This window comes from Callospermophilus lateralis, chromosome X, assembly GCF_048772815.1.
Source record: "Callospermophilus lateralis isolate mCalLat2 chromosome X, mCalLat2.hap1, whole genome shotgun sequence".
Taxonomy (NCBI): Eukaryota; Metazoa; Chordata; class Mammalia; order Rodentia; family Sciuridae; genus Callospermophilus; species Callospermophilus lateralis.
The window spans coordinates 113,721,120-113,741,076 of NC_135325.1; the positions used below are offsets into that span (position 1 = coordinate 113,721,120).

The following is a 19,957-nucleotide window of genomic DNA, read 5'->3' on the forward strand; positions in this document are numbered from 1 at the left end:
TTGTGATGGTAATAAAAACCATAAACAATTAGGTAGCAATGAGAACTAGAGTGAGAAAAAGAGAACTGAATAGTCACAAGCACATAATAATTTACACAATAGTATAAATTCACACAAATTGGGATGACTGTTCAACCTACAATTCCCCTCTTCCGTTGAGAAACCACTCCTCCTCTTATTATTCTAAACATTGAGTCCAAATGAATACTGTTATTTTCCTCCACGACCCCACCCCTCCAACACACAATGATTAGTAGTGTGTTAGTATAAAAATCTGATGTAAGCAGAAGCATAGTCCTGTCCAAGATTTTTAAAAACAGCACCAAGGTAAGGAAACTTAAGACATCATTCCAGAGCTACTGGTAGCCATGACCCCTGCTGCTGGAAAGGTCTTATTTCAAATCAACATATATAGAAATATCGATAAGAGAACACTCTAATGATAACGTATATCATACCCTCAATTATGTATATATTTTATGTTATTGCAAGAATTACAATAATGAATTTGCAAAGGTACTTCACAAATCCTAAAACATTAATAAGACAGTTGTTGTTGTTGTTGTTTGATTTACCTTGGATTCTTGGACCTAATGTCAAGCAAGCTTGGGCAGAAGATTTTACAAATATAAATAAAGGCTTGTTTAGAACCTGATGAGGACTTCTGAGAGCTGCAGTACTGATTCAATTTCTAGTCCATTTACTTTGGGTAAGTCAAGCCTTTCCTTGTCCTTCTGCTACGTAAATTACCAGTACATTATAATATCTACCTTGAACCAGCTTAATTTTTTTCACTTTTAAACAAAATTTAAAGTGCCCTACCTTTACCAAGATTTAAAGCAAAATTACTTTTATTTGCTTTCAGGGATTCTAGGTTGATCTAGTTTCATTGTCTTTTTCTCTTTCACTTGCCTTAAGTTCATATTCTTTGGTATTGTGGTTTAGAAATTCTCTGGAAGCAAAGCTCTAGATTTGATACTTACCCATGTCCAAAATTGTATGTGGGCAGGAGTGAGTGAGAGGATACTATGGGAAGAGAGAAGACCATGCAGCAATTCTCTGCCTGAGGTAAGGCCCTGTCTCTACCCTGCCATTCCTAGGAAAGCAAAGCTGTCCCAGCACTCAGGTCCAGGTACAACTGGTCACACAGCAGGCAAAATAGCATAAAGAAAATAGAAGCAAAATCACTGTCTATAGAATCAGAAGTGATTTTAGGAAGGGATACGGAGTTTTTCACTGCTCATAATTCAGGGATTTTGTGGTGGATGTTTATTAAATTAGTTATTGCTCTGTTTGATAAAGTGGCTTATCCCCAACACTGACAGCTACATAAATTGCTTCTAAAGATAATTCTACATTCTAATCAGATCATTCTTCAGTAAAACCTTCTTATTATTTTTATTATACATTCTCTTTCCTTAACTCATTCAAAATGTTTTGTGATTTACTTGTCATAAAAAAGTCCACAAAATTTGCATTTTTAAAGAAAATACACCACCAAAGGATTAAAACCTCATTTATTGCCTGTATAATTAAATTGACAATGCTTTTTATTTTAGGATTATTTAAGAATTCTCTTCCAAAATATTCTGCTAACTAGATAGCTACTCTTAAATTTAATAGCTATTTGGAGGCAATAGCTATACATGTACTAAATAATTGAGTGGCATACAATTAATTTGATTAACCAGTTACAGTTTCTAGCCTTCCTGCCCATATATGAATAGTTATACTTGATTTTTCAATCTCACTCCCATTAGCTAATCTCAGACTTTAACAGGTATTTGCCAAACTGTCATAATAAAAGTGAATCTACAACAGTACATGTATAACTATCTTTCATAGCTTCTCTCTCTCTCTCTCTCTCTCTCTCTCTCTCTCTCTCTCTGTGTGTGTGTGTGTGTCTGTCTGTCTGTCCCTCTCTCTCACACACACACACATCCTGAAAATAAATATACATAATCTCACTCTTGTTCTCTCTCACTCTCACTCTTGCTCTTCATTTAGTACTTTCAAAGCCTTAAAGTAGGGAAAGGAGATTGGATAGCAACACAAGGCAGTGTCACTATTTATTAAATGCTTATTTCAAGAATTGTGCTCATAATGAACATTATTACAACACTGTACCAAGTGTTTGTAAATAGTAGGTTCATGGAAAGATTATTCTGATTTATCAGGGTGGGACCATTGTAATCAAAAGGATCTTTATTAGCAAAAGGGGGGCTAAGAATGTGGTTCAGTGATAGAGCACTTGCCTAGCAAGTTCAAGACCATGGATTTCATCCCAATACCACAGAAAAAGAAAAATAATGAGAAGGAGGCAGGAGAATCAGAAAAGGAGATGCAGTGACAAAAGCAGAGGTCAGAGTGATTGAAGGGCCACAAGCCAGGAAATGTGGAGAGTCTTTAGAAGCTGAAAAACTCATGGATATGGACTTTCCTCTAGAATCACTAGAAGGAATGCAGCCCAGTTGTCTTCCCGGTTTTAGCCCACAATACTAACTTTGGACTTCTGACTTCCAGAACCATAACAATAAACTTTTTTTTCAAGTCACCAAGTCTGTAGCAATCAGTTACAGCAACAATAGGAAACCAATACACTGAGGTTTTGTGAGGTTAAGAAATTTTTCCAGGCTGGGCATGGTAATTCACAGCTGTAATTCCAGAAACTCAGGAGGCTGAGATGGGAGGATCACGAGTTCAAAGCCAGCCTCAGCAACTTAGTGAGACCCTAAGCAACTCAGGGAGACCTTGTCCCAAAAACAAACAAAAAAAGGCTGGTGATGTGGATCAGTGGTTGAGTGCCACTGGGTTCAATCTCCAGTATTAAAAATAAAAAAAGAAATTTTTTGAGACCCTCTAGCTTGTAAGAGGCAGCATTAAGCCCAGGTTCACCTGATTGTTGAACCACACTCTTGATCAACAGGAATTTGCAGAACCACAGGGGGATAATACAACAATCAGATTCAAGACTGAAACTCTAAACCTGAAACTAAACAAAGACAAACCCGAATGCCTACCATGTGTTAGGGAAATAATGTAAATGTTATGTAGGCAGGATTTAATTCAAGCAATTGACATGCTTTCCTATATGGTGAGAAACAATAGGAAATGGTGAGAACTGTGATGTACTTGAGAGCATTCAAAAGTGGGGAGGCTCTCTAGTCTGTTACAGCTAAATGTCATGTAGAAAAGTGTGCCCAGCAGGGTCCAATCTTTGCTTTCTCAAGAGAATTCAGAAATCTCTATGTTAAACATTTATTTTTAAAGATGAGAAACAAGTTGAAAGTTTGCTTAAAACTTAACAAGACCCTGAGTAACTTAGCAAGACCTTGTCTCAAAAATAAAATATAAAAAAGGATTGTATAGTATGTGATGCCCATTCACAATCTCTCAACAAAAACACCTCATACCTCTGAACATGGGCAAATACACATCCCTTTCTGTGATTGCCGCCTATGATATTTGAATGGGACAGAGCATTCTGGAGAAATTTAAACCTGATAGGATACATGGATTTAGAATTAGTTTGCCTACTCAAAAGGCTGAGCAGGAGGATCATATGTTCTAGGCGAGCATGGACAATTCAGCAAGACCTTGTCTCAAAATAAAAAAAATAAATAAAAGAGGCTGGGGATATAGTTCAATCTCCAGTAACACAAATAACAAAAGATTATTTTATGCATGTCTAAAGCATTTTCTCTATATACAGATATTTATATAACTAAAATTTTCAAGATAATCCATTTTAAAGCTGGTATTTAAATGAACAATCAAATAGCATATGGTTTCAGATGCATATTATCACAGCAAATAGAGATCAAGTCAATTGAGCTTTCCTATTATACTTTGAGAATACATTTCTAAATGTTTTGGTATGCTGCTTTAAGAATTTCTAATCTGTATGGTTATATAAACATGAAAAGGCATACTTTCTATTTTCTCCAAAATCAAACTCCAGATTCTAAAACCATAAATCATTTTTTGAGAACTTGTCAAAAAAGCAAAGGGATGTGGTCAAGGGTCAGCTTTGTTTTATTTTTTATTTTTTATTTTTATTTTTTTTGCTTTTCATTTAAAAAAAAAAAAAGACTTTTCATGAGAGAGGAAACAGAATTGGTTTTAGCTTCTCGTATGCATTTTTTTAGAGTTCCAACATGTGACTGCTTGAAGGCATATCACTAAAAAGGAAAATGTTGCTCATCGTCATAAGGCTCAGAGCCATGTGTCCAATCATTGTACATAGCCCCACCCCAGGCCTCTGCAGCAGCTCTTACTGGTTCTTTAAGGTAACGGGCACAAAACAAGCTTCCTACCACCTTTCCCTCATAGACAATATATTTCTCTCCTTTTAGTTACACCTACCCTGACTGCCTAGGTACATCGTCTTTCAGCAATAATAACAGCAATAACAAGCACGACAGGCATAAACTCTATACATCATTTCACTATTAAACTCCAGAAAGTAACCTTGTTTAATATTCTTTTGTGTGATATCTAAGTGAGGCAATTCACCTATCCTATCCAGTTTTTAATTATTCTAGTTATTTCTTTTAAAATATTTAAAATGCCTCATACAACATAAAATTTTGAGTACTTACAATGCAGTTTATATTTCCATATCTTTTGTTTTTTAACCTTCAGGGCAAATATAGGCAGTAAAAATAAGAGGGTCCCTTGACTGAAGCCATAATATATCTGCAGGGCTTGTTATACACACTGTCCTATTTAGCCTGCATAACACTGCAATGAAGTAGGTATTATTCCCCTTTTACAGATAAGCAAACTGAAGCACAGTTGGTAAGCAGTAGCACTAAGGCCTATCTGGATCTGAAGCAAGCTCTTCCCAGTCACTTAACAGTTTATACACTGAATACTTAGACTTAATATTTTTCATTTATGAATCACTTGAGCTTGACTCTACAAAATAGAACCAATAATAACATTCAAACCAAGTTATGGGAAACAATTTAACATCATGGCACCCACTGAATGGAAACTATTATAGTTTAATATCATGACAGAATAGAATGTTGACATGCTGACATGTGATTGACCTTGATAAGATCTAAACCATCTTTATAGAACATGCTGGGGACATCTTATGACCTTAAGCTATAGAACATAGTTTTTAATGGCATGAGCCACTTCTACACTGTTCTCCCATACCCCCACCATTAAAGACTACAGAAATAATGAGTTACCCACATGTTGCCAAACAATTTGCCAAGTGACCTCAGGAGCAGGGCAGCCCCAACCGATATTCCTTCTTTGTGTTTGTCCTTGTTGTCACATATCTATCTCTTCATCCCCTCCCCCTCACTCAGCTACTATAACTGCAATTTCAACCAAGCAACCAGTTCAATCTTTTCATTGGATTTTTAATTTCAGTGGACCATCATCCTTCTAGGCCTATCATGGTCCCCAGGATCAGCCCAACTCCAAAGATCCTTCAAGGTCAAACCAGTCTGTCACAAGTCGGGATTCAAATTTTTCACCTTGGTCAAGTCCTATCCATGTAAGTAAAACAAATTTGCCTGCCACTATAGTTCCAGGCTGTGGATTTAATTCAAACAGTTTCATTTCAGGACACCTGTTCCTAGAGGCCACTTAATTCATTTTTGAGGGGAAAAAAACACAGATAAGAATCAAGGAAAGAGAAACATATGGTTTTACTTAAGGTCCAAACAAATATCATCTCTTGTATAAGGTCTTCCCCACCAACCAGAAATTCTTCTGAAATAACTATTTATAAACATATTCCCCCTTCTCTACTAGTTGGGAGTTCCTTTATCCCAGTAGCCATTCTAATATTGACCACTGAAACCCATGGTATATATATAGCACAGTACTAGTCACATCTATTCCATGAGTACCTGTGTGCTGTATTTATATGTGTATATATTAATATATATATATATATATTTGAAACTAAGCTTGGCATGGAGAAAACATCTATGTACAGAAAGGAATTAGGAACTTTCTGAAAGCTTAAGTCAGTCACCTTTGATAACAAAAGTACTAATATCATTTCCATACAATACTGCAAAACACATACACAGGCATTTCTTATGCACTGCAAATTGTTTGTTAAATGTCTAAGAGTATTATTCTCCTACGACAAAATCATTGGTAGAGCTTAATACATAATTTTATCAAAATGAAGAGTCATACCCTAATTTTAAAAACAGCATTCTGTGCTAAGAGCTGAATTAAGAAAAATCATTTACTCACCCATGATGCTCATTATCATGCAATAACAATGAAATTTATGCTGTCCCTGTCTTACTCTTGATTCAAAATATCATTTTTTTTCCTATGGCCAATTTTTATCTTCTTACCTTTTTGTGTGTGCTATCTTGATTTTTTTCAGTAAACAAGTTTATATTTTACACCATAATATCAATAACAGTATCTCAGGTTTGAAAGAAAATGAGTGGCATTTAAAGCCTTGTCGATGACTAGTTTGCTATTAAATTGATTAGCGTTATTTCAACATTTCTCCAAAATATGTATCTAAAGATCATGTTAGAAATTTTCTAGGTAATTTAGTATATGAATGAATAAATGAAGGAAAAAATTAGGTAGAAGAGTATTTGAAAAATTATCTGAGGAGAGATTTCCAAATTTTAGTTTATCCTGAATAAAGAGTTACTTTTTTTCCTTAAAAGAAAAAAAGTTGTCAACAGGCTAGAATTTTGCATCTTTAAACTTTTAAGTCTGGAGAAGATCTAAAACCATAAAGATTTCAAATAATTACAGAATTTTACATTTTTTCACTTGTACAATAACACCCAAGAAGTCTGCCTTTTTAAGTGCTGATGAAATCACCTCCAACCCTCTCCATGATATCATACTCTACTTGATGATGGGCAAAGAGAGGAGAAATCCTTTTGTTATATAGTATTGTAACTCATGATTTAAAGCTATACCGCCAAATGAATCAATATTATTAATACACTCAAACAAATAACATGACGAACATGCTCCCTTATAAACTTGATGACATTTTGAAATCATATACTACCTCCTCCACTTCCTTAAATTTACCCTACGCCACTATCACAGTAATCACATCAATGCAATCCATGCAAATACAAGACATCATTCTCTCTCCATCTGTCCTTAAAAGCCCCACTCAGCAGTTTGTGCTATAGCACCATGCTGCAGCATCCCTGCACTTGAACTTGGGAATAGGCTTTCCAGGACTGCAGGCAGAGTCCTTACCGCATTCCTTCTGAACCTCATCTTGCCTCTCGGGGGATTTGCTTCTGCCATCTCGCCTAGACACAATTACACTCTTCTTTTCCAATTGTCAATGCAACATTGATGAAATATGAGCTGCTTCTGGGGTAGTATTTAAAAACGGCAGCCAAAAATCTCTATCAAACAAAGCTACCGTAGCTGCTTCCATTACCACCGTGGCAGCGCTGCAAAAAAAATCCACTATCCCTGATTAGTCAGCTGACAGATCCTTCCCTGCTGCTCATTGTAATTCAGAGTTGACACATTCCCCCAATTACTTAGCCTGATTGAACCTTGTGGATTAGCCTGTGCTGGACTGCTCAAGAAGATCAGGCATGTCCTAAGAGTGGAGGAAGAAAAAAAAATCAGTCTCTCCTCCTAGGAACAGTCTGATGGGACTGGCTTTCTCCCCTCTACGCAGTTGGATTTTTAAGGTGGAATGCTAAGAATCTCTGTGAAGGTAGTATTAACTGATAGATTTTACCCTTGTCCTATCCTGGTCTATGATTTAAATTACAAAGCTGCATTGTTTAACTTTTTATTAAATTCTATCCTGGATTTAAGTATTGGGAAAGGTTACAGTTTGTGAAATTCTGCCCTGATAGTGATCTAAAAAGAACAGAACATGTAAACTTCTACAATGGATAGGATTCTCACTCAAATTAACCTTTCCCCCAAAGAGCTAGATGACAAAATTTTTAATTTTCTCACCACAAAGAAATCATAAATGTTTTAGGTGATAGATATGCTAGTTACCCTGAATTGATCATTATACAATGCATATATTAATTAAAACATCATATTGTGTCCCCATTAAAATGTACAATTATTATGTCAATCAACAATAATTTTTTAAAAATCTATTCTCATTAATTATAAAGTATAACCTAACTTTTTATTTTGGAATCTGTAAATTAAGGTCTTCAAATTGAATTGTATTATTATTTCACAGACACTTAAAGTAATATGCCATAGTTACACCTGCCTACATAATTGTAACTTCCACTAAAAATTCTTTAGGAAGGTCAATTTACATTCTTGAAATGAGCTCATATTCAATACTTACCTTTATTTCAAACAGTGCCCAATAGCTACTGATGGTTGAGATATAATTAATGTGCTCTTAAGTATCAGAAACATTTAAAATGGTTGAAAAAATACAAAACAACCTATAGCCACACCATTCATGTCTACTTTGTGTACAACAAGAGAAATGAAAAATTGTGCTCCATTTGTGTACTATGAACTGAAATGCATTCTGATGTCATGTATAACAAATTAGAACAAAATTTTTTTTTAAATAATATAAAAAATAAATATAGTAAGGGAAACTCAAAAACTATTAAAGAATTTCATATGGCTGGTAATAACTGATTCCCAGCAACTCTGGTCTGATAGAAGTGGGCCATATGAAATTTCCAAAACCAGTACCAATGTTGTCAGCTCATGTCACAAGCACCTGTACCCCACCTTACCCCTGTGCCATCAATTTGGCAGTTATGAGAACAAAAGGACCCTAGCACTGAGCTCTTTACTGAAAATGGTTCATCCTTCCCCACTGAGAGAGCATTCCTAAGAAAACAAAAAGGAGAATATCACTCTTTAGGAATAAGTGGTACCCCTCTATGGATAGAATCCACATAATCTGTTTCTTTTATGCTAAATAATATATCTGTTCCAACCAACCTATTTGATTAATATAAGTAAAACTTTACCAAAAGACTGATGTCATGTGCCAAACAGATATTGAAAATTTAAATTAAGTATAGTGTTGGCCAAAAGAAAAAGAAAACCAGGCAATAAAAAAAATATTTTATTGCAACAAGTGCTATACTTATTATAAAAGAATTGATTATTGGCATAAACCAAAGACTATTCCACAAGCTCAAGGAAAATCCAAAAAGGTCACAGCAAGGAAAATCACTTTTACTTCATTTAGCCCCACTGATAGGACTCAATAATATATGGAGGGCAGATTTACCTTCTACAAGGCAAAAAAAGCCACTGAATTTAGTTGTTGTATATCCATATATCATTTGGAAAATGACACAAAGCAGCAAGTAGAAAGGGAACCAAATGAAATTCATGAAATTTCATTTCTTGCTTTAGCTATTTTGGTTACTTAGCTATCTGACCTTGGGTTCAACCTTTTCAAAATATATGTAGCAATGTAATTTCATCATCTATGAGATAATTATGGCAATACCTGCCTGTAATACCTGCCAGGAAATAAGGAGAATCAACATTACTTAATAAGTGTGAATGCTTTTTGAAAAAGCAAAAATATACATGAAGGTTCTGCTATTTTATTTTAGTAACTTATTTGAAGCTGGTATTCTCTCCACTGCTTATGATCAAACAACTCTTTTAAAAAAAACTTTGCAAATTAGCCCAAGATGAGGAATAATTCATGCTGGATAGAGAAAGAATAATGATCTCACTCATTTTGCCATGTAAATGCTAGTATTTTATTTTCCCTTTGAGACTAGGTCTCACTATGTTGCCCAAGCTGATCTGGAAATCCTGGGCTCAAGCAAGATCGTGTCCCAGCCTCCCATGTGGCTGGGATTATAGGGGCATGCCATGTCACTACATTCTGTTTTGAGTGCTAATATATTTTTATACTAATTGATAAAATAGTATACCAAAAAGGAGTATTCACTTAGAACTCCAACAACCTATACTTTGGTCTTGTCTTTGCAACTCAATCTACTTCCTCTAGTGGGAGTGGCCTCCTAAATCAGCAAGGAGACAAAACTAGAATTTCAGATGATAGAACTAAGAAGTTCTTGTTTTCTAGGCATAGTAGGGTAACTATAGATAATGATAATGTATATTTCAAAAAGCTAGAAAAAAAGGATGTTTTCACCATAAAGTAGTGATACACATTTAAAGAGATAATCTATTACAAAGTGCTGAGTTTTACATTATATAATGTATGTATGTATCAAAACATCACATGGTACCCTATAAATATGTAAAATGTTTTATAGTACTGGTGATTAACCCAAGGGTATCCTTACCACTAAGCTACATCCTTTAATTATCTCATAGATGATGAAATTACATTGCTACATATATTTTGGAAAGATTGAACCCAACGTCAGATAGCTACATCCCTTTTTATTTTGAGACAGGGTCTCATTAAGTTGCTTAAGGCTTCACTAAGTTGCTGAGGCTGGCCTGGAACTTGTGATCCTTCTGCCTCAGTTGTCCTTATCTCACCCCCCCCCATTGCTGGGATTACAGGAATGTACCACCACACTGTGACAATTTTTATATTTTAATGTATCAGCTAAAAATAAATTTAACTCCCCACTATATCATATATTGCTGAGTGTCCTTTTTTTTGCAAAATAAAGTAATGGATGTACACAAAATAGAGCCACACCATTCGTGTCTACTTTGTGTACAACCAGAGAAATGAAAAACTGTGCTCCATTTGTGTACTATGAACTGAAATGCATTCTGATGTCATGTATAACAAATTACTACAAATAAATTTTTTAAATAATATAAAAAATAAACAAAGTAATGGAAACTCAAAAACTGTTAAAGAATTTCAGATGGCTGGTAATAACTGATTCCCAGCAACTCTGGTCTGATAGAAGTGGGCCACATGAAACTTCCAAAAACAGTACCAATCTTGTCAGCTCAGGAGGAGTCTGTGAGTTCCCCCTACTCATATATGAAAGGAAAGTGTCACACAAAGTCACTATATCCTAGTGAGCCTAATAATGTAAAAGATCATCCTGGCTGTGGGCAGGATTGTACTCCTCATATTGTTTCTTTTTGGAAAACTGTTCATTTACTGGATCTTAGAATACTGGGGACTAGATTCCAATATGGGAGATTTGTTATTTTGTAGGTGACTCATCTCCCTACCTTATCCAAGTCTAGAAAGATGCATACTAAAATGTTATAAAGGGCTTATTTTTGGCTAGATTTATTCATTACATTTTAAACTTTCTTCATTATACTTTTCTATATACAATGAGTATACATCACAGCTTTTTTTTTTAAATTCCCATAAAAACTTGCCTTGCTCTGAAAGGAATATAGAACCATGTGTCTTTGCTCACTTATAACTTGAACAACCAACTATTTATCCTTTCCCATTAAGATTTGTATTTGGGGAGTTGTTTACTTACCTCTGTCTCCTCTACAAATCTTCTTCCTACATTTCCTCCTCATTATCTCATCTGCTTATTGTGTCTGTCAACATCAAAACAATCTATACCCCCAAAACAGAGAGTATAATGTAAGCCAAAAAAGAAGTTACTATAGAATACAAAGGTACTTACAGAGATTTTTTGGAGAGATATCTTAAGAGAGGACCATGTATCCAATCTTCGATCCAAAATAATGGTAAACCGGGAATCAGACCCATTTTGCCTGCAAGGTAAGTGGAAATGATAACTTTGTTTTAGTAATTACCCAAATTTTCTCTATATGCCTTTATTTCTGATTATTTCATTTACATTTGATGTTTGACTAAAAACAGATTTATATTTTGAAATCTATTGCAAAGTGCTTATATAAGCAGTTTAATTCTATGTTCCTGTACTCATGATTTAAAATTTCTTCTTCAACACTAATGCCAATCTTTTAAATAGGAAAGTGATAGTGCAATGAAGATAGGTCACTAAAGTGGATTTCTTGGGGGTGGGAAAACCCAAAGATAACTGTTCTTCATCACAACCACATTTAACTTTTCATCAACAGCCAATGATCCATTCATTCAGAAAAATACTATTAAATATATTTTGCTACCTCTAGCTTGTTCCTTGAGAAGATAGTTCAGTGGATTATATAACATTTATTTGCCCTAAAAAGACCATTTTTAAGTTTCAACAGTTAAATTACAAATTTGGTCTTCTAGGATTTGATTTTTGCTCACAAGACTCTTCAAATGTTACATTCTAGATTTATGCTCTCTTATTCTTCAGGGTTAGTAAATGGAATATGTTTCCTTTAAAAAGCTGTCTTCAACGTTTAAAAAAATTTCTAAGGAGACTTTTCAATTTTTCATTGTAAAGCATTCTCGTTCCAAATGATTCTAATGTCAATTCATTCCTCCTAGTATCTCCCAATGCCACTATTGAGTCTACTTGAGATGCAGTCTTGTGATCCTTGGAAGAAATGAAGAAGGTCTAGCCTCACTCTTAATGTAAATTAAAGTCTTTATGTAAGATTATCATTCTGAGTCTTCATGAGAACAAATACTTCTAGACTGCTAATTTTATTTTCATAGACCCTCAGTATAATGTTTATAGCAATTAGGTAGCTGTCAGTTTCCTCTTTGGTTATATTTCTTTTATACTCTGAAGGTAAGTCTGTTTACTATTCTTCATCATCATCATCATCATCATCATCATCATCATCATCATCATAATAGCTATATTAACAAGTCATTTTCCTGGTATAACATTTGAATGGGTACTTGATATAAAACATATTGAAAAAAATAATAAAATGCTACACCTTGCAATAGATGTCAGGTAAGTGAGGACTTTTGCTATTACTTCCTCTGGTATACATCTAAAATTACAGTTTTCTGGAAATGTAATGATCCAAGCATTGTCCTTTCCCCGGCCACCTAAAATAGTAAAACAAAATCAGCCAAATTAGCAATTTATGTGACAACAATACAAGGAAAAGGATTCTAGATATAAAGGAGGGAAGGGTTTAGAAGACTGAGGTCAACAATATTTTTTAGGGTATTAGTATCCACATAAACCAAAATGGCAGCAAGCTCCTCATACTTTAAGTTGAAAAAGTGGCAGAATGGCTTCTAAACGAAAAATCAAAGAAAGAAGAATGAATATAGCCAGAAGAAAATTTCATGAAGTATGTGTAATAAATATAGTTGAAGAAATAGCTGATCTCCCAAGTTGGATAATCAAGGGAGCTTAGGGAATAACTGTTTCTACATCAGTGTTAAGAGCCTGAAATCCAAATGAGGGATTGACAGCAACTGGAGAACTTGAAAAAATTGACCTCATAGAATCATGGTAAGCATAAAAAGATGGGAGAAACAAACTAGAGGAAGTAAGTGATGGTCTCATGTATTTATGAAAATAACAACAAAATAAATAATAGCAGCAGTAGTATAGAGATTTTATTAACACACACAAAAAAAAACCTCACAAATTCACTGTTAAAATTTAACATGGAGGGCTGGGGTTGTGGCTCAGAGGTAGAGCACTTGCCAAGCATGTGTGAGGCACTGGGTTCAATCCTCAGCACCACATAAAAATAAATAAATAAAATAAAGATATTGTGTACATCTACAACTAAAAATTTAAAACAATTTAATGTATAGCCTGGATGGTGAATTAAAGTTCAAACAGGGCAAGGGGTTAAGATTTGGCCTCTTCAGTCTCCATCTCTTAGGCCCCCCACCATACTGTGAACCAGGAGAATTTCTATCCAGCAGTACCTCCTCCAGCTGTACCTTGACTAGATGGGTACCATGGGGAAGCTCGGGTCCCAGGAGTTGTAGGTGAGACTTCCCTTGGCCCATTTCCATAAGGACCCGGAGCAGGGATAACTGTCATTAAGATTCCTTGTGGAGATTAACTGGATTGGCACTGGGCTTTCATTTTGAGGTAAACTGCCATCTCTATATGTCCCTCTGCCAAGCCCTGTAGCCCCCTATTCAGCCTGGGTGATGAAGTACGTTGAGCATGAATGCCATGTAGTGCTGAGATGAGTTTTTACACGTTTAAGGTCCCAAACTGCATCTGGCCTAAACACCTACACAGAGAGTGAGTGATCAATAAAAATTAAATGCTAAATGGAATTTGAACAATTATTTTAGGAAGAAATTTGCAGGGTGATCTTTTAATTTAGCTTGCTAATAGAAATAATATAGACACAATTGTGATTCTTATTGGCTGAATCAAAGTGAATATGTAAAAGTATTTTTAAAAATTCAATGTGTGATAAAATATGATAATGTCAAAGAAGATAAAATGGAGTGATAAAAATATTCAATCCAAAAAAAGGAAGAAATGGAGGAAAAACGATGAATGGGAGAAATATAAAATAAATAGTAATATGGTAGATTTAAACCCAACCATATGAATAATCACATTACATGAAAATGATATAGACATTACAATTAAAAGTGAAAAATCATCAAACTAGATTAAAAAAGATCCAACCTGGGGCTGGGGTTGTGGCTCAGTGGTAGAGCACTTGCCTGGCATGTGTGAGGCCCTGGGTTCAACCCTCAGCACCACATAAAAATAAATAAATAAAGTAAAAATCCATTAACAACTAAAAAAAATGTAAAAGATCCAACCATATGCTGCCTACAGTAAATAAACTTTAAATATAAAAGAACAAATGTACTGGGGCTGTGATTGTGGCTCAGTGGTAGAACACTTGCCTGGTAAGTGTGAGGCACTGGGTTCAGGTCTCAGCACCATATTTAAATAAATAAATAAAATAAAGGTCAACAACTATTTAAAAAAAAGAACAAATGTACTAAAAGCAAAATTATAGAAAAAGATTCACCAGGTTAATAGTAGTCAAAAAGAATCTGTCTAATAAAGTAGATTTAAGAGCCAAAAATATTACTAGCTAATAAGAAGTTCATTTGGTAATGATAATGTGATTAATTCATTAAGGGAACATAATCCAAAATACTTATGCACCTTAAAACAGAGCTTTCAAAATATATGAAGCAAAAACTGATAAAGCGGCAAGAAGAAATAGACAAATCTACAATTTTAGTCAGAAATTTCAGCTGGATTCCGTGGTGCATGCCTATAATCCCAGGTGGTTAGTAGGCTGAAACAGGAGGATTGCAAGTTCAAAGCCAACCTCAGCAATTTAGCAAGGCCATAAGCAACTTTGTGAGACCCTGTCTCAAAATAAAAAATAGAAAAAAGAGCTGGAGCCGGGCACAGTGGCGCAAGCCTATAATCCCAGTGCTAAGGCAGGAGGATCATGAGTTCAAAGCCAGCCTCTGCAACTTAGTGAGGCCTTAAGCAACTCAGTGAGATGCTGTCTCTAAAGAAAATACAAAATAGGGATGGGGATGTGGCTCAGTGATCAAGTGCCCCTGGGTTCAATCCCCGTACCAAAAAAGAAGGGGGGTAGTGGAGCTGGGGATATGGCTAAGTGGTTAACCACCCATCTCTCAATAACTAATAGAACATGTAGCAAAACATTTGCAAGGATACTGTATAAATGAACAAACTCAACCAACATGACCTAAATGAACTCTATGAAACCCTCCACCAAATGAAAACAAGATACACACTTTTCTCTAGTGCACATGGGAAAAAATCAAATTAATTATTTATCTTAATCTTTACTAAGGGAAACTTGAGGGATAGTTCTCAAATTATCTTTTGAATTGAACAAACCAAGATTATTAAATCAAAAAAGCATTAATCTTTGCTATATGGTATCCTAGAATTAAAGAGCAGAGTGGAAATAATCAGTAAGAATAATGGAATCCACCTAAGAGTTTTCAAAGAACTGAAAAGAGAAACTGTACAACCCTGAACCAAAAGATTTAGCAAATCATTAAACAAAGGGCTTCTATAGGTAAGGCATGATATAGAACAAAGTATATAAATAATATATAATTGAATATATATCCTATATATAAAAAATATAACTATAAACTTGCCAAGAAAGCTGACGAGCACTCTAGTTTAGGACAGAACAATTTAATACTAATGCAAACTACACCCATCAAAGGAAAGGATATTTGGCTCCTATAGGGGTAAAATATCACTGATTAATCTATAAACTGTTACTACCACTCAGCACCTAACAGTACTATACTAGATGGTAAATTTGTGAGAAAAGAACAAAAGATATTTATACTCTAATTGGGAAGTTTTAATTATTTTTCTCTCTGGGAACATTTTCCTCAAAAGAAATCAAACATTTTTAAAATAAATACAAAAAGCAGATAAGGGGGCTGGGGGCTGGGTAACGCGCTTGCCTAGCATGCAAGAGGCACTGGGTTCGATCCTCAGCACCACATATAAATAAAATAAAGGCATTCTGTCCATATACAACTACAATTTTTTTTTAAAAAAAAAAGCAGATAAGGAATGAAAAGTGTGGAGAAGGGTAGGGAGCAGCAAACCCTGAGGAAGATTATAATTCAGAATCCTTTAGAAAACACTGAGGGGCAGGCAGTTGTAGCTCTGTGACAGAGCACTTGGCTAGCATTCATGAGGCTCTGGGTTCCATCCCCAGCTCAAAAAAAAAAAAAAATCACTGATAATCTTTTGTTTATTTCTTGCAGTGCTGGGGGTCAAACCCTAGGCCTCACATGCTAGCTGAATATTCTACCACTGAGTTACAACTCCAGACTGGAAAACACTGATAATCTTAAGTAAAATCTCTAAATCTTAAAAGTAAACCTAACATACCACTAAATTTACTAAGACAGAACAGTAATCCCCTTTTATCCATGGGGAATGCATTCTAAGACCCTGGGGGTCTAAAACCACAGGGAGTACCAATCCTACTAAAAACGTTTTTTTTTTTTTTTCCCTATATGCCCTGCAGGGTTGCTCATAGTCCCCAAGTTAATTTGTCCTTCCATGTTTTATGCCCTGGTATCACCTTTAGCATCATTATTATTATTTGTTTTGGTGGGGGTTTGCGGTGCTGGGTATGGAACCCAAGGCCTCTACGTGCCAAGCAAGCACTCTATCATTGAACTACATCCCAGCCCCAGTATCAGTATTCTTGTGCTTTGGGACTATTCTTAAGAAAAATAAGGGTTACTTAACATAAGCCCTGTAAAACCATGACAGCTGATCTGCCTACAAACATGGTTACTAATTGACTAACAAGCTAGTTACACAGTGTGGAGATACTAGACAAAGGGATGATTCACATCCCAGGTGGGACAGAGTGGGACAGTATGAGATTTCAGAATGGTGTACCATTTAAAACTTAGGAATTGCTTATTTCTAGAATTTTTCATTTAATATTTTTAGACCATAGTTGATCACAGGTAACTGAAACTACAAAAAGTAAAATCACAGATAAGGAAGTGCTGTTATATACTTTGTAAAATAAAATATAAAACCACATTAAATAAATCACCCCAAATTACAATTACAATTAATTATGATCATCAAAAAGCAGAAGCCAGACTAAAGTGTCCGATTAGTGTTACCTACAAAGTAAATGCTTATTTATTAAAATGAGCATGTAGGAGAAATAAATAAGATAGCTTCTTGTACTATCAATACCTAGAAAATACCATTTTCATAAAAGCAATGCATATTCTGGTAACTTTTTCTTTATCTGTTTAATATAATAAATAAAATGTAGGCCAGGCATGGTGGTACACACCTATAATCCCAGTGACTTGGGAGGGAGGCTGAGGCAGGAAGATTGCAAGTTCAAGACTAGCCTCCACAAGTTCAAGATTAGCCTCAGCAACTTAGCACAACTCTGTCTCAAAATAAAAATAAAAAAGTGCAGGGGATATGCCTCAGAGGTAAACTGCCCCTGGGTTCAATCCCTAATAGCTAAATAAATAAATAAAATGTATAATGGTATCATTCGAATTACTGTAATATCTAAAAAATAATGTGCTTATTTTTAAGCAAAATTTTCTCTAAAATATGACCAGAAGCAAAAGGGGCAGAGTGGTTTACCATAATTATATCTCTAAAATATATATAATGCTACTTAGAAGCATTAGAAACAATAGTGAAGGCAGAAGCAATCCATGTATCCATCAATGGATGAATGAATAAACAAAGTATGGTATATACATACAATGAAATGTAATTCAGCCTTAAAAAAGAAAGAAATTCTGCCAGACATCATAGCACATGCCTGAAATCCAAATGACTTGGGAAGCTGAAGCAGGAGAATCTCAAGTTTGAGGCCAGACTCAGCAAATTAACAAGACCTTAAGCAACTCAGTGAGACCCTGTCTCTAAATAAAATACAAATGTATTTTATTTAGATGTGGCTCAGTGGTCAAGTGCCCCTGAGTTCAATCCTCAGTATAAAAAAAGTGGGGGGAGGGTGTTTAAGATGGCAAATTTTATTATGTTATATTACTTCACTGCAATATTTAAAAATTATAGAAAAATGCATATACCTATTTGAGAAAAGTAAATTTCATCATATGTAAATGAAAGCCTAAAAATAAACTTAATGCATGCTGCTTAATTAGGATCACCTGTCGACATATGCAATAAACCTTTGAGTAATAGGAGCAACAGTGAAGGAGAAAAACCTCAAAGAAGCTACCTCAGCCGCCACTCTCTCACTCACCCTGTGCCTACCTACAAGATATATTCCCCATCATGGATGTCTGAAGCCTTGTCTGAAAACCAAAAGTATAAGAGTAGTTAAGGCTGGTTCTAATCATACATTTAAACATCTTTAAAACCTCTGATTAGTCTCTAAATGTCCATTTGGTTAGCAACTGGTGTACAATATATTCATATATGTTAAAATAATGCTTTTCAAACACATACACACACACACACACACACACACGGTGGGGGGGGTGGAGAGAGAGAGACAGAGAGAGAGAGAGAGAGAGAGAGAGAGAGAGAAATATAAGTGCCAAACTAACTCTGCTGATCATTTCATACATTTGTCTACACTAAATACATGAGAAAGTTTGCTTACCAGACAAGAAGGCGATGTCTTGCATTAAGAAATGACTGATGTCCTTTACACGGAGGAGCAGCTCTGTTTCTATAACAAATAAGAAATAAGAGGAAATAACATCCATGCTAAAATACAGCTGAAAACATATACATGATTTCTCAATGTGGCCAAAACAACGCTGGAGCTCCAGCAGATCTCCATCCACAGACACACTGCTAATCTTCTCTTTCCTCCTCTCAGCTATAAGGCACGGAAATTATGCTCTTAAAAATATCACCAGGCACGTAGGACGCGTGACCTACTTCTCAATCTACGTCCGGGACATAAACTGCTCTCACTCATCAGAAAGCCAAGGGCAAAGATGCAAACTCCAGGACATCCGGAATTATTTCAAGGATGGATAGTCACATTGAGATATTGTAGCACATTGTCTTCTTCTGATAGTGACTTTCATTCCACAAAGCTTTATTATTAACAACAAAGCACCTTTAGGATCCTCAAAATAACCCTGATGTAGATATTTTTATGCATCTTATAAGTCAGGAAGGTGTTTCAGAGAGTACAATGAGGCAATTTACCTTGTGGTCTTCTGAGTCACAAAGGCCTGGATTCAAATTCAGCTTGTTGCATTTACTGGCTATATAACCCTAGGTAAGTTAAAGCCCCCTCTAAGTCTCAATTTCCTCATCTATAAATCAGGAATAATAACACCTACCTCACAAGGTACTCTGCCAAGGAAATGTGAAATAGCAGGCATAAGAGTAGGTGTTTGATATACAATAGCAGGTTAACTCATTTTTTATCACTATAAATGAAACTATGCCTGTGCATTATTCAATGTATTTTAGTTGTCTCAGATCTTAAGTTCTAACCTGTAATGTTCAAATCTACGAAACTCTACAGGAGCCAAAAATCAAAGTCCATTATCTGCTTCTGGTCCATGAATAAGGATAACATTTTAAAAGAAAACAGGTCATTGAACCAGGCTATTTTGGATTGCTGAGTTTAGTGCCTATAGTTCCATGTCTCTTACTGAAGCCATATTTTTTTCACCTGCTCTCTGATAAAAAGTGTCTTCAAAGTC

General features: G+C 35.2%; 1 protein-coding gene across 2 annotated transcripts in view; it reads right to left on the bottom strand.

The window, feature by feature from the left end:
* The window catches only part of Mcf2 (MCF.2 cell line derived transforming sequence), a 77,581-nt gene extending 58,665 nt beyond the window's left edge, over window positions 1-18,916 (bottom strand). For both annotated transcript variants that reach the window (XM_077106351.1, XM_077106350.1), the window contains exons 1-3: window positions 18,892-18,916; window positions 12,730-12,844; window positions 11,550-11,640 (exon numbers count right to left, since the gene is read on the bottom strand). In XM_077106351.1, the coding sequence (XP_076962466.1) occupies window positions 11,550-11,640; window positions 12,730-12,844; window positions 18,892-18,916 (231 nt within the window). The remainder of the gene's footprint in view (window positions 1-11,549; window positions 11,641-12,729; window positions 12,845-18,891) is intronic.
* Between the last annotated feature and the right edge of the window lie 1,041 nt (window positions 18,917-19,957).